Source organism: Cebus imitator, unplaced genomic scaffold (assembly GCF_001604975.1).
Source record: "Cebus imitator isolate Cc_AM_T3 unplaced genomic scaffold, Cebus_imitator-1.0 Scaffold294, whole genome shotgun sequence".
NCBI classification, from domain to species: Eukaryota; Metazoa; Chordata; class Mammalia; order Primates; family Cebidae; genus Cebus; species Cebus imitator.
Window position 1 is genome coordinate 2,018,960 of NW_016107609.1, and position 14,900 is coordinate 2,033,859.

A 14,900-nucleotide genomic window follows, 5' to 3' on the forward strand; every position below is an offset into this window, starting at 1 on the left:
TGCGCTCGGGGCAGGCTGCACGCGCGGGGAAGCGCGGAGGCGGGGGTGCTGCGCGCGCTGGAAAGCACGTGGGGGTGGGCAGGGCCTGCCCGCGCGACTGGCTTCGACTGCACGCCCCCCCACCCCACATTTCACAGTCGCCATGACGACCAGGAGTCCCGCAACGGCGGCAGGGACAAGTCGTTGAGGCTGCGAGGCGAGTCAGGCCTTTTCGGACCTCGCCGGACTCGGCTGGGCTGCGCCGGAAATTGACCCAGCTCCATCGGAACAAGGACTATGAGAAAATGGTCGGGCAAACGAGGAGTAAGCTCAGAGCGACGGCTCCAGAACGGTTTCAGTCTTCCCGCCCCTGCCAGTCGAAACGGCGGCGCGGAGCCTCCGGAGCCCGGGAACCGGAGGTGGAGGAGGAGGTGGAAAAATCGGGGCTGTCTCTTCAGTCTTCGACCCTAGGTGGCGGGAACCTGCCACGGGGCGCCCGAGGATACTCGCCGCGGAGGAACCGAAATCAGAAAGCGCGAAATTGCTTGCAGCTGGACGCGATCGCTAAGACCCTCCTTCTCGGCCGCTTCCAGTTCCTCCACGGTTTCCTGGCGCAGCTCCGGGAAAAGGCGCAGGAACTGCAGGCGCGTAGATGCTCCAGCAAGACCACTCTCTGCATCGGTGAGGAGAGGGCAGGAGAGCCCTAAGAGGGAGCCGCAGGGCGCTTAAGTCGCTAAAGAGATCAGTTTAACAAGCAAGGGTTTGTGGGTGCCTAGTAGCAAATAATTGCAAGGTCCTAGCTCCGGAAAAACGTGGCGAGTATCGCCAAGCCCAATTAGTTCTTGTTTCAAAAACATTTTCAGAGTTTTCTGACAGTAGTCACCCTAATGAAATGTTATCTGAATCAGGGCAGCCAATTATCAGGCTTGGTAAAAAATGATTGGCTGGCTCTTGGGGAACAGACCTTAACGTTTCTCAGCACCCGAAAGCAGAACACATGGAGTTAAAAAAAAAATTAGTTGAGAACATTTATAATGGAAATAGGGTCAAAGTAGGTTTATATTGCCCTATTGATCCATCTTGCCATGGAGCTTCAGTGTCCACAGTTGGAAGATTTCGTTATGCGTCTGAAGGGGTTTTCTTCCCCCACTTACATCCTTCATTTTCTGTAGCATAAGAGGGAACTTAAATGTTGTTGCTATTGGTATGGAATCAGTTTTGAGCCTAGCCCTAAGTCAGACTGGCTACTGATACAAACTGTCATAGATGAATGTCTCTTAATGTCAATTATTGTAATTTTCTCACTGCACGTTGACTCTTGATGTCAAAGTAGAATGTGTCTCCACACTGGAAGTGTTAATGATACTTGAGGAATGATGGAGGTTCAGACTTGGATTTTATCAGATGTCTAATTATGCCAGTGAACACATCCCAAGTCTAAAATCAACATGGTCTTGGACACCAAGCGGTACTGCCATCCCCAGCACAAGCTCCGGTGCGCCGAGGTCTGGTGCATTAAAGGAACCCTAGGGGTGGGTGAAACAATGAGTGATTGTCATGAGTGTTACGGGAGTTCAGAAGTGCGAGCAAATGCTCTAGGGTGGGAAGTGGGAAATGAGATCGAGAGACTTTTAGAAAAAGGTGAGATTCGAATTGTGACAAAAAGGCTAATAATTGGGTATGTCGAGCTGAGATCAACAAGTGTCAGAGGCTGAGAGAACAGCATGATCAAAGTCATGGGAGGCAGAAAACATGAAAGCCAAGTGGGCTGAAATGAAGGACATGAAGTAGTAGGAAGTAAGTTGAGAAGGTTGATTGGAACCAGCCTTGGAGGGTCTAATTCAAAGTCAGGTGTAAGGCATTTGAACTTCATCCTGTAGGAAGGTGTTGATGGATTCTTTTCTTAAAAAAATTTTTTTTATGAGTTGAAATCACATAAAATTAACTGTTTTTGTTTGTTTGTTTTTGAGATGGAGTCTCACTCAGTCGCCCAGGCTGGAGTGCAGTGGCACCATCTCAGCTCACTGCAACCTCGGTTTCCTGGGTTCAAGTGATTCTCCCAACTCAGCCTCCCAGTAACTAGGATTACAGACACCTGCCACCATGCCTGGCTTTTTTTTAAGTTTTAGTAGAGATGGGGTTTCACCATGTTGGCCAGGCTGGTCTTCAACCCCTGATCTCAAATGATTCACCCACCTTGGCCTCCCTAAGCACCAAAGTGCTGGGATTACAGGAGTGAGCCACCATGCCCGGCCAAAATTAATTGTTTTAAAGTGAACAGTTTAGTGGCCTATAGTACATTTCCAGTGTTGACATCAACTGATTTTTAAATACAGTGGCATGATCAGAAGTGTGCTTCAGAGATTAACTCGGCAGCAGTGTGCAAGAGAGATTGAGAAAGGGAGCAGAAAGAATAACTGGAAAACTAGCAGTAGAATCCAGGCAATAATAGTCTTCACGAGGGTAACCACAGCAAGTGTGGAGAGGAGAGGACAGGTGAGAGCTGATGGAGTCAGACAGGACTGAATGGGTGGCGTCTTAGAAGAGGAGGCTGGGAAGGGAGAAAGTTCAGGAATGAAGGTTATGGACTGGGAGTTATCTATGTAGACGTGAGCACTGAAATTTTAAGACTGAATGAAATTGCCAATAGAGAAAATTGGGCAAAGGACAGATACTTGGGGTAAAACTTGGTTTTAAGAGATGAGAGGAAAAGGAAAAACCAGATAAAATCAGAGTGGTCAAAGAAATAGAAGAACTGGGAAAGTTGGTGTGATGAAAGATGAGAGAGGAAGAGATCCAGAAATCTTACCAAATGCTACAGAAAGATGCACAAGAATTGTGATAACTAAAAGGCCGTTGGTCGTTTTAAAATAACTTGTGGGAACTTAAAAGAAGGAAATTGGCCAAAGGTCTTGTCATTGAACCAGTGGGGAGAGAGAGATGGGGAGTATATTGGTTTGAAGGGCCGACGGATCTCAGAGAGTGTTTTAAGGTCTGGGATTTTTAAACGCTGAAGGGAAGAGGATGAGAGAATCCAAGAAAGGAAATAATTAGTGGAGCAAGTCTTGGAATATTTGGGAGGGGTAGAATTAAAGGCACAAATTTGAGAAGCTAACTGTGGAAAAAAGGAGAGAGAATTCCTCTTCTGAGCTGGAAGGGAGCAGAAAAGTGAGGATTACTATATGGAGAAATGTTAAAGTGGAGATAAAAGAAGTTGGAAGTGCTGGCTTCTAATGGTCTTTGTTTCAGTGAAATATGAGGCTGGGTCACCTTCAGAGGTGAGATGGATAGATAGGATGCCAGGGTCCAGGGGATGTGCTTCTGTCACAGCTTGGAGCTTGGAAAGGGCATGTGATAAGCCCTTCATGCATTTAGAATACTGACATCATTACACCGTATCATCTTTTTTTTTCCAGATGTTGTATATGGGGTGAAGGGAGGGAGTGAGAGACACAGAAAGGTTTTGAGCATCTTTGGAAAGCTGGATGAATTTGGTGGTATATTTGACTTTTTCCTTACATATTAAGATTGTTTGCCAGTGTATATAATTGTTAGGAGAATTAGAAATAGGATACAAATGTAGTTGAATAGGATAGTCTCTGTATGACTTAAAGTTAATGAAGCCTAATAAACAGTTAATGAGCACCTGTTTCAAGCTGAGAGAGAAGGCATGAGGTTTAGTTTCAGGATGGTTCCAAGTATAGATAGAAAGAGTTAATATATGTAGCAAATATGTATATATTTTCAATAAAGAGCCAAAGAGTAAATATTTTAAGCTTTGCAGGCCACATACAGTTGAAGCAGCAGCACCAGCTGCTTCTGCTTCATTTTTACCAACCTTTTAAAAATCACAGCAACCGTGCTTGCAGGCAGTCCAAAAACAGACCATGGGCTATACTTTGCCCATCCTGGTATAAAACAAATTAATATTCTGAGAAATATTTAAGATAAGCCCAGGACAGTTAGTAATATGGGAAAAGATCTGGAGAGGCATGGTTGAGAATTTCAACATTGCAATTTTAAATTTTTTTACATTTAATTTCTTCAATAATTATTGAATTAATTTTCATTTATTTTGTTAGCCAAGTGGAATAATTTTTCAATTTTTAAATGCCTATTATTGGTGGTTTATAAGATGACTTGCCAAGTATATTTGGGACGACCACAAGAAATACCATTATAAAATCTCGGAAGGAGGTAGGACTTCTGGAATAGCCAAGTAAATGCACTCCTCCATGACAACAATGAAAATACTTGGAAAATTATCAAAATCATTTTTTTCAAAACTTTGGAAATTAACCAAAGGTTTACAACAATCTGGCATTAATTCAAGAAAAGCTGCTGAACCTCTAAAAGAACAGCAAAGTTTGTGGTGTTTTAACTTGTTCTATTTTCTCCTCCCCTCTTCCCAGCTCTATGGTACCCTTGAAAACAAGGAATTCCCCAGCCAACCAAGGGCACAGACTGCGTTTGCAGTTCCTGTAAAATCTTCGTACCCAGAGCAGTGTCTCCCAGATCCCTGGTGAGGTCTTATGTATGCATGGGGCATTGGCTCAGGTGACTCCAGATTAGTCTCCTAGGCCATCTTGTACCTCCTAGTTCTGGGAGCATGCAAAGAGCTTGCAATTCATCAAGGGTTGAGTTGCACAATGGGGCTTTTAGATGTGCTCCTGAGGAAGTGATTGCCTGCATTTAACTGTCTTCCGATGAACGCCAGGGAAACTGACGTAGAGTGGCTCCTCTTGGTTAGAACTAGCTGAAGCATACTGTATATATTTACTTCTTTTATAATTTTTGTAAAAATTTTATGTAAAGGAATAGAAAATGATACTAAAAAAAACAAAAAAGGTCACAATCATCCATGAAGCCATCACTCTTACAAATTACCTGAAGTTAAAAAAAACCCTCTAAAGTTTCTCCTTTTGCTTGTCAGGTGCTGCTGCTGAAAGGTAAGCTCTGTTCAGAATTTGTTTTGTGTCCTGGATTTTTTCCTATACTCATAGCAACAGGAATAGCTGGCCATCTTGCTTTGTGTGCTATCTTTCTAGACATATAAAAGAATACATTTGAAATACTTACTCTAAGGGTAAGTTATAACAAAGCAGCTTTTAATAACTTTCCTTTTTTTTTTTTTCTTTTTCCAGCTGCCTGTGTAGGAATTTTGCACTGGTAAGATTTAGTTTCAGTTTGAAATATTTAAAAACATTTTAATTAAAAATTGCCATCAATTTTTGCATAAAATAAAACAACTTCTGGCTAGATTTGTTGAACATCTTTATGTGCACCAATGTATACATATATTTTGCTTTTTTACAAACCTCATATATTAAGGAGCATTTACAAAATAGATGCATTACGGGAATAGTAACTTATGAATTAAAATATGCCTTGCCAAAGAATTCACCACACATTACTTTAAATGTCTAGCTTTTTAAGCATATTTTGCATGTATAGTTCATTTAAAACATTCCTTTATTTTATGGTAATTGTATGTTGTTAGTTAAATAACTTTTTTTTTTTTTTTAGACAGAATCTTGATTTGTCTCCCAGGCTGGAGTGCAGTGGCACGATCTTGACTCACTGCAGCCTCTGCCTCCCAGGCTCAAGTGATTCTCATCCCTTAGCCTTCCAAATAGCTAGGATTGCAGGTGTGTGCCACCACACCTGGCCATTTTTTTTGTATTTTTAGTAGAGATGAGGTTTCACCATGTTGGCCAGGCTGGTGTCAAACTCCTGGCCTCAAATGATTCACACACCTCAGCCTCCCAAAGTGTTGGGTTTACAGGTGTGAGCCACCATGCTCAGCCAGTAAAATAACTTAGGTGATAAAGTTTTAGTAACACCTGCCAATTGGAAATCAGGTAAAAAAGAAGATAAAGATTCTACAGTGGTTATACAGAGTTAAATGGCTTTGAGTCTTTCAGTGTGCAAGCCTGCGTACATTATTTTACAAAAGTGTTATAAAATTTGTAAAATAATATTCCCTCTGGAATATTTTATTTTTACCTGTGCTCAGGTAAAAATACCTGTGCTCATACCTTGGGAGGTATGCAACCTGCCCCTGTGTTCTGCTGGGACAGTGCTGCTCTAGCCATTTAGTCTGCAGGGAGATTTTGATGTTAGAACTGAGGCTGCAATGGTAGGGAATATTCCTGCAGTTTTTGGTACCCTGGCATCTGTCCCACATGTAAAGAAGGGCTAGTGGAAAACAGGGTTAATATATGGAACTTTGTTTTATTTTCAACCTCGCTGGAAAGTACTGACTAGGTAAGTTAGCTAATTTTATCACATATGCTCCTTTCTTCACTGCCTACAGCTGTTGAGTTTCACTACTAAAATATCTTCAAGTACAGACCTGTATTCTTTGCCACTTGAAAGTCGATCCCTTATGTGATATTATACTTATTATAAGTCTGCTTTGATCTAAAGTAATTTTATTTAAAATCATATTCTGAATTCTTTTTCAACAGCTATGGAGGTATTTCCCAAGGCTGGTACATTAGAATCCCTTGAAACTTACAAAGCAAACACTAACGTGCCTCTGTTCTGATTTAGAGGCCAGGGATGGAAGGAAAGGTGACAAAGGCCACAAGAATTTTAGATATACAATTAAGGTGTTTTTTTGTTTTTTGTTTTTTTGAGACAGAGTCTTACTGTCGCCCAGTCTGGAGTGCAGTGCAGGGGCATGATCTCCACTCACTGCAACTTCTGCCCACTGGGTTCAAGCAATTCTTCTGCCTCAGCCTCCCTAGCAGCCAGAATCACAGGCATGTGCTACCATGCCTGTGTGATTTTTGTATTTTTAGTAAAGACGTGGTTTCACCATGTTGGCCAGGCTGGTCTCGAACTCCTAACCTCAAGTAATCCTCCTACCTCGTCCTCCCAAAGTGTTGGGATGACAGGTGTGAGCCACCATGCCTGGCCACAATTAAGTTTAAAAACCACTGAGTTAAGGAATTTCAGGTTTATAAATGCCTAAAAACATACTGGATTATAAATGCCTAAAAACATACAAGTTAGTAAGCAAATTATAAAATCAATATTATAACAAATTATTGTTTTCCTTTTTGTGGCTTTCTTACTTTGGTTATCGCTTAGTGATTTTAGTGTTGCTTTTGAAACTTGTCCTGATTGTAATATGATACTTCATTTTTTTCTAGGATACATTTAGTAACACTTTTTGAAAATGATCGTCATTTCTCTCACCTCTCATCTTTGGAACGGGAGATGACTTTTCGCACTGAAATGGTTAGGTTTCTTCTTCTAATGAATTAATTTGTGGTTTAAGAATAGTGAGACGATGAGGTAGAAATGTATGAGGAATTGAAACGAACTTTTGGTGAACTGTGCTGTTTCTTAACTATAACCCAGATTTATTATTTAAATAGTAAAGAGTTGGAGATTATTTTTCTGTTACTTATTTCATTATCTCTCACCCTTTCCTAATGCAGACTTCTTTTTAAGATAATAAAGATGAATTATAGTATCTGTGGAAGGAGAAAAAAGAAGGCACTGAAGAAGTGATAAAGGGCTATCAAATGAGATGTTATCAGAAATTGCTTTCTCTTTTGCTACAGTTGGGAGATCCCATGTTTTACCTGGGTCTTTTAATGATTATTATTGTTAATTCAGATCTCTTTTGATTTCAAGATAATATCTTTTGAGAAATAACTTTTGATATAATTTTTAAATAATTTTCTGGGGTTTTTTTTTTTTTTTTTAGTTTTAGTCTTTAAAATGGAGTTTTCTGCCATATGCATCTCACATAATTATTGTGAAGAGTAAGTGGGATATTGAATGCCAAAACTGCAGAATTTTACATTTATAAGAGACCACAACCGCCCATCTTCCAAATCTGCTTGTAGCTGGTCGAGGGCCTAGTGAAGCATTGTAACTGGCTCTCCTCACTCTAGCCACTGCTTTTTGTTTAAATTGTGATAAAATTTAAATTTAAAATTGTAATAAAAAATTTAAACATGTTTATCATTTAAGTGTACAACTCAGTGACATTAAGTACATTGGTATTTTCTTGCAACTGTCACCACTGTCCACCTTCAGAACTTTTGCTATCCTAAACAGAAACTCTTGTACCCACTAATCACACCCAACTGTATTTTCTGTCCTATGAATTTGCTTATTCTAGGCCCCTCAGCCACTACTTTTTATTTTCATCCCTATATTGCCCCTTTAATGTTTCAAAGCATTGGTTACATTAACATATGTGTGACATTTGAATATTTTAAAGATATTTCCAAAGACAGAATATAAATTATCATTAAATAAAGGGTGTAACTGGCAGAGTCTGGACTTTGGTTGACAGATCACTGGATTCTGATAACAGTTCTGTGCTTTCTTGTACAATAATTGTACAATGGCTAGTCAGGTAACCTCTCAGATTCTCAGTAATCTCAGCTGCTCAATAGAGATAATGCCAACCTTAGAGGGGTTTAGGAAAAATGCAGAGAGATAATGGGTGACAACACATGGCGGAATACTTGGCACAAAACAATAGCTGTTATTAATAACTTATTTATATATTTAATATTTCCCTAAATATAGACTTTTACATATTAGATATCCTTTAATTATTGTATTGCCTTGCTATCCTCCTAAGCAGAAAGGAAAATTCTTTATTAACTCATATTTTGCCAATCAACTATTAGGTAATGGCCTTTCAGACATCAGCTGAAACAGACCTTTAATATAGTAGTTACTCATGTTGCTTAATCTATTAAAAGTTAAGGAGTTGGGTGAGGCAGGTATGATTATAGCATATAGCATTTTTTAGTAGGAGTGCATTTTATCAACATGGCCCTTTATTTGCTTTTAGATTTTAGGAACGAAGGCAAGAAATAGATGGGGAAATAAGACACAACGTGCTGTTGTTAATCCACAAATTTTAACTCAACAGCACTTTTGCTATCCTAATGAAACATTTATTTTATATCCTGATGTGTAAGACAGTAAAAGAACCTGCTTTTTAGTACATAGCATTTGTGAGCAACAATAGTCAATGGACATTTAGCTTTCACTTTGCACAGAGCCATTAGATAAAGCTATGAAGTAAGCTAGAAGCACTGGATTCCTTGATTGTGATGCTTATGGTCATTATATTTTATTTCTTAAGAGGATAGGAAAAAAACTAATTTTCTATATGCAAATTTGTACAGAGGCATGAAGTCATCCCTGTTTATGATAGAATTAATCATATGTCAACCTTCAAGCATCTCAAATGTGGGGGATAAAACCAGATTTGGTAAAATTAAATGTATACTGCCTAAATATTTTAAGACATTTTTAGAAAAACTCTTTAAATCATTTGACTATCCCTCCAACTCTTTTGTTTGAAAGCCTATAGAAAAAGTGAAAGAATAGTACAGTGATCACCTGAAAATACATGCTTCTTGAAGTCCATGAATGCAAACTAGAAAGGAGTAATTAGGAAGTCTTACTATTGACCTTTTCGGGTTTTTTTTTTTTTTTTTCCTAGAAAAAAAAGTTCTAAAGAAATGATAAAAATAAATATTTTAAAGTTTTAATTACATTGACAATATGTGCCTTTTTTTGAAAAGGGGCTTTATTATTCCTACTTCAAGACCATTATTGAAGCACCTTCGTTTTTGGAAGGACTGTGGATGATTATGAATGACAGGCTTACTGAATATCCTCTTGTAATTAATACAGTGAAACGCTTCCATCTTTATCCAGAGGTGAGTCATAATTTGAGACAAATAATATTTGTAGAGTGATCCTTTTTATCAGATAAAAATAGTAAGCACAATGTTGTTAAAAAAGAAAGGGAGGAGACCTTTCAGGTTTTTAAATTGTGTGTACCTTTGTGGTTGAGCAGAATATCATAAGTTCCTCTTTTAAAATTTAAAGATTCCAGAAACTGTTCTTGTATGCACTCAAAGAATGAACCTTAGTGTGTAAATAATGGCCAGGGTAATAGACAAGCCAGATGAGAAAGAGAGTCATGGGAGGCAAAAAGGTTCTAAATGAGGATGGGCTTTTAGCTTTGGAGACCTCGTAGGTGGGCATGATGACCACGTGAAGGGATAGTGAGAGTGATGAGCTTGAATAGTGATCCTGGGGTTATGTTAGTAAAGTTAAATTTATTTAGTCACACAGCCAGAAATTTATGACTGTCTTCTAACACTTAGCCTAAAAGAGTGTATGGTTTTTATAGTAGTCTGTAAATTCTAGAAATTTGAAAAACAGAGACAAAATTAGCAAACTCAGTTTGTGAACTCAAGATAAATGCTAAATTTGACACCATGGTAAATACTATTGAGTTTAAAGTTGTCTCAGAATCCAGCATATTAATTAAAAGTTACTGCTTTTTATCCCTTTATTCATATTTTTGTAGTTTTAAAAATTCATTCCCTTAATTTTAAAATGCTTAAAACTGCAGAGACTTAAAAATAATATTCAAATATGTGTGATCAACCATCTAGAATCAATGCTAATCTTTGTCATTTTTGCATCAGCTATTTTAAAATAATTAGAATACAATATAAAAACAGTTAAATCACCTTTATTCTGCTTCTAATCCAACTTATACCTTTATTAAAATTTGAAGTGTATGTCCATCCAATCTTTGTTTTCAGGGATTGTTTTATTGTGTGCTTTAAGTCCCATAAATTATCTCATACTGAATGTGTCACTGTATGATTTTTACTTCAAAGTTGTATTTTTGAACTCTCTGTGTATATATATGTGTATATATATATATATATATATTTAATTTTAACCATTTTATGAATTCTAAAGTTTATGTATTTCTCCAACTTAATCTATTATTTCCAGTTTTTCGATTGCAAGCAATTAGAAAATGTACATTTTTGTATGGTTTTCTTCTGTATATGTGAAATATTTTGTCTAGGATATACACCTAGAAATGGAATTGCTGTTATAGAGTGTGTGCTTTTTCAGCTTTACCAGATATTGCTAAACTGCTGTCTGAAGCAAATGTAGCAGTTCACACTATGTCTAGAATTTTCTCATATCCTTATTAAATTTTGAATTGTCAGACCTTGTGATTTTTACTCTTATGATGGCTGTGATATGCTTTTTGTTTTAATTTGTACTTCCCATTAAGATTTTTTGTTTTGATCATTGTATTTTTGAGTTCTGAAAATTTTGACTTTTCTTTATGTCTTCTATTTTTCTGTGGACACTTTTTTTCTTCCAATTTCTATTTTAGGTTCATGGGATACATGTGTGGGTTTGCTATATGGGTAAATTGCATGCAGTGGGGGTTTGGTGTATGAATTATTTTGTCACCCAGGTAATAAGCATAGTACTCAATAGGTAGTTTTTCAATCCTCACCCTCCTCCCACCCTCCACCCTCAAGTAGGCCCTAGTGTCTGTTGTTCCCTCCTTTGTGTCCATGTGTACTCTCAGTATTTAGCTCCACTTATAAGTGAGAATACGCAGTACTTGGTTTTCTGTTTCTACATTAATTCACTTAGTGTACTGTCCGCTAGCTCCATCCATGTTGCTGTAAAGGACATTATCTCGTTCTTTATAATGGCTGTGTAATATTCATGGTGTATATGTACCACATTTTCTTTATCCATTCCACCATTGATGGGCATTTAGGTTGATTACATGCCTTTGCCATTGTGAATAGTGCTACAGTGAACATACATGTGCATGTGTCTTTATGGTAGACTGATTTATATTCCTTTGGGTATATACCCAGTAATGGGATTGCTGGGTAGAATGGTAGTTCAGTTTTAAGTTCTTTGAGAAATTTCCAAACTGCTTTCCACAGTGTTTGAACTAGCTTACTTTACCACCAGCAGTGTATAAGCATCCCCTTTTCTCCATAACCTCACCAGCATCTGTTATTTTTTGACTTTTTAGTAATAGCCATGCTGATTGGCTTAGTGTGGTTTTGATTTGCATTTCTTTAATTATTAATGATGTTGAACATTTTTTCATATGATTATTGGCCACATGCATATCTAATTTTGAGAAGTTCGTGCTCACATCCTTTGCCTGTTTTTTTCCCTGTTTTAAAAAAGTGGCATTGTTTTATTACTATCTGCAGGTGAGGCCTGCATGATGTGGTGGGAGTGCTAGGTTCAGGAGACATGTGGGCTGTGAGGAAGAGATCATGACAGAAAGGCTGGAAGGAAAGGGGGTGGGTTTGAAGTCCAGGCCCAAGGGGTCCTTGAGGAAGGAGTCATGGCAAGCCACAGTTAGGCCACCAATCAGATAAAGAAATTCTGGGAAATCCAGCTGCCCATCACTGTTGACATCCAGTTTTTTCATTATGTGGCCAAGGATACTAGGGTCCTTCTGGTTCTTTGTGAAGGCAGCCAGCTCTGTATTCATGAACCTTAGGACCTCCATCTTAGAGACAGTGCAGTTGTAACCACCCTTTCCAACAAACTTCTGGAAAACACCAATCAGGGATTCAATGCACCACTCAGTCTCTGTAGGGCTGGAGATTTTTGCCATGTTGGAGATGAGGAAGTCACGGAAGGCTGTGACTGGGAGTGGTGCGGAGTACCCATTTTTTGATGGGGTTTTTACTTTCAATTTGTTTCTTATAGATTCTAGATATTAGACCTTCATCAGACACATAGTTTGCAAATATTTTCTCCCTTTCTGTTTACTCCCTTGGTAGTTTGTTTTGCTATGCAGAAGCTCTTTAATTTAATTAGGTTGCATTTGTCAATCTTTGTTTTTGTTGCAATTGCTTTTGGCCTCTTCATCATGAAATTTTTTCCAGGGTCTATGTCCAGAATGGTATTTTCTTTCTTTCTTTTTTTTATTACACTTTAAGTTCTGGGGCACATGCGCAGATTGGCACATGGTTTCCAGCTTTATCCATGCCCCTGCAAATGACGTAAACTCATCCTTTTTTATGGCTGCGTAGTATTCTATGGTGTATACGTGCCACATTTTCTTTGTCCAGTCTATCATTGACGGGCATTTGGGTTGGTTCTAAGTCTTTGCTATTGTAAACACTGCCACAGCAAACACATGTGTGCATGTATCTTTATAATAGAACAATTTATAATCCTTTGGGTATATACCCAGTAATGAGATTACTGGGTCAAATGGAATTTCTATTTCTAGATCCTTGAGGAATAGCCACACTGTCTTCCACAATGGTTGAACTAATTTACACTTCCATTGACAGTGTAAAAGCATTCCTGTTTCTCCACATCCTCTCCAGCATCTTTTGTCTCCAGATTTTTTAATGATTGCCATTCTAACTGGAGTGAGATGGTATCTCAATGTGGTTTTGATTTGCATTTCTCTAATGACCAATGATGATGAACATTTTTTCACATGTTTGTTGGCTGCATAAATGTCTTCTTTTGAAAAATGTCTGTTCATATCCTTTGCCCAATTTTTGATGGGGTTGTTTGTTTTTTTCCTGTAAGTTCGTTTAAGTTCTTTGTAGATTCTGGATGTTAGCCCTTTGTCAGATGGGTAGATTGCAAAAATTTTTTCCCATTCTGTTGGTTGCTTGTTCACTCTAATGATAGTTTTGTTTGCTGTGTAGAAGATATTATGCTTAATTAGATCCCATTTGTCTATTTTGGCTTTTGTTGCCATTGCTTTTGGTGATTTAGTCATGAAGTCCTTGCCTATGCCAATGACCTGAATGGTATTGCCTAGGTTTTCTTTTAGGGTTTTTATGATGTTAAGTCTTGTTTAAATCTTTTATCCATCTGGAGTTAATTTTTGTATAAAGTGTATTTTGTATGTTTTCTTCTAGGGTTTTCATTGCTTTAGGTTTTACATTTAAGTCTTTAATTCATCTCGTGTTGATTTTTATGTATGCAGAAAGGAAGGGGTGAAGTTTCAGTCTTCTGCATATGGCTAGCCAGTTATCCAAGCATCATTTATTTAATAAGACATCCTTTTTCCTGTTGACTTGTTTTTGTCAAGTTTGGTGAAAATCAGATGATTCTAGGTGTGTGCACTTATTTCTGGGCTCTCTATTCTGTTTCATTGATCTATGTGTCTGTTTTTGTGCTAGTACCATGCTGTTTTTGTTACCGTAGCCTTACAGTATAGTTTGATGTTGGGTAGTATGATGCCTCTGGCTTTGTCCTTTCTGCTTAGGATTGCTTTGGTGATTTGAACTCTTTTTTGGTTTTGTATGTGTTTTGTTTTATTTTATTTATTTCAAACCTTATTTATGGTGAAGGAGTATCCATATAAGTTTTAGAATAGTTTTCCTAATTATGTGAAAAATGGCATTGGTAGTTTGATAGGAATAGCATTGAATCTGTAAATTGCTTTTGGCAGTATGGTGATTTTAACAATATTGAATCTTCCTATCCATCAGCTTGGAATGTTTTTTCATTTGTTTTTATTGTCTCTGATTTCTTTCAGCAATGTTTTGTAATTCTCATTGTAGAGATTTTTCTCCTCTCTGGTTAGCTCTATTCCTAGGTATTCTTTTATAAGTTTTTTATTACTTTTTGTGGCTATTGTGAATAGGATTGCATTCTTGACTTGGCTCTCAGCTTGGGCATTGTTGGTATGTAGAAATACTACTGACTTTTGTACATTGATTTTACATCCTGAAACGTTGCTCAAGTTTTAAAATATCATATCTAGGAGATTTTAGTCAGAGACTATGGGGCTTTCTAGGTATTAAATTATATTGTTCACAAAAAAAAGATAGTTTGAATTCCTGTCTTCCTATATAGTTTTATTGTCTTCCTTTCTCTTGTATGATTGCTCTGGCTAGGACCTCCAGTACTATGCTGAATAGGAATGGGGAGAGTGACCATTCTTTTGTTGTACCATTTCTCAAGGCTAATGCTTCCAGCTTTTGCCTATTCAGTATGATGTTGGCTATGGATTTGTCATAGAGGGCTCTTATAATTTTGAGGTATATTCCTTCAATGCCTAGTTTGTTGAAGGTTTTTTTTTTTTTTTT

At 37.8% G+C, this 14,900-nt stretch overlaps 1 protein-coding gene across 5 annotated transcripts in view; it reads left to right on the forward strand.

Annotated features, from left to right (window-relative positions):
* The first annotated feature begins 262 nt into the window (after positions 1-262).
* Positions 263-14,900, forward strand: part of DPY19L2 (dpy-19 like 2) — a 108,948-nt gene continuing 94,310 nt past the window's right edge. For all 5 annotated transcript variants that reach the window (XM_037729118.1, XM_017502223.2, XM_037729116.1 and 2 more), the window contains exons 1-4: positions 263-660; positions 5,124-5,148; positions 7,140-7,227; positions 9,552-9,689. In XM_037729118.1, the coding sequence (XP_037585046.1) occupies positions 285-660; positions 5,124-5,148; positions 7,140-7,227; positions 9,552-9,689 (627 nt within the window). In that variant the 5' untranslated portion in view covers positions 263-284. The remainder of the gene's footprint in view (positions 661-5,123; positions 5,149-7,139; positions 7,228-9,551; positions 9,690-14,900) is intronic.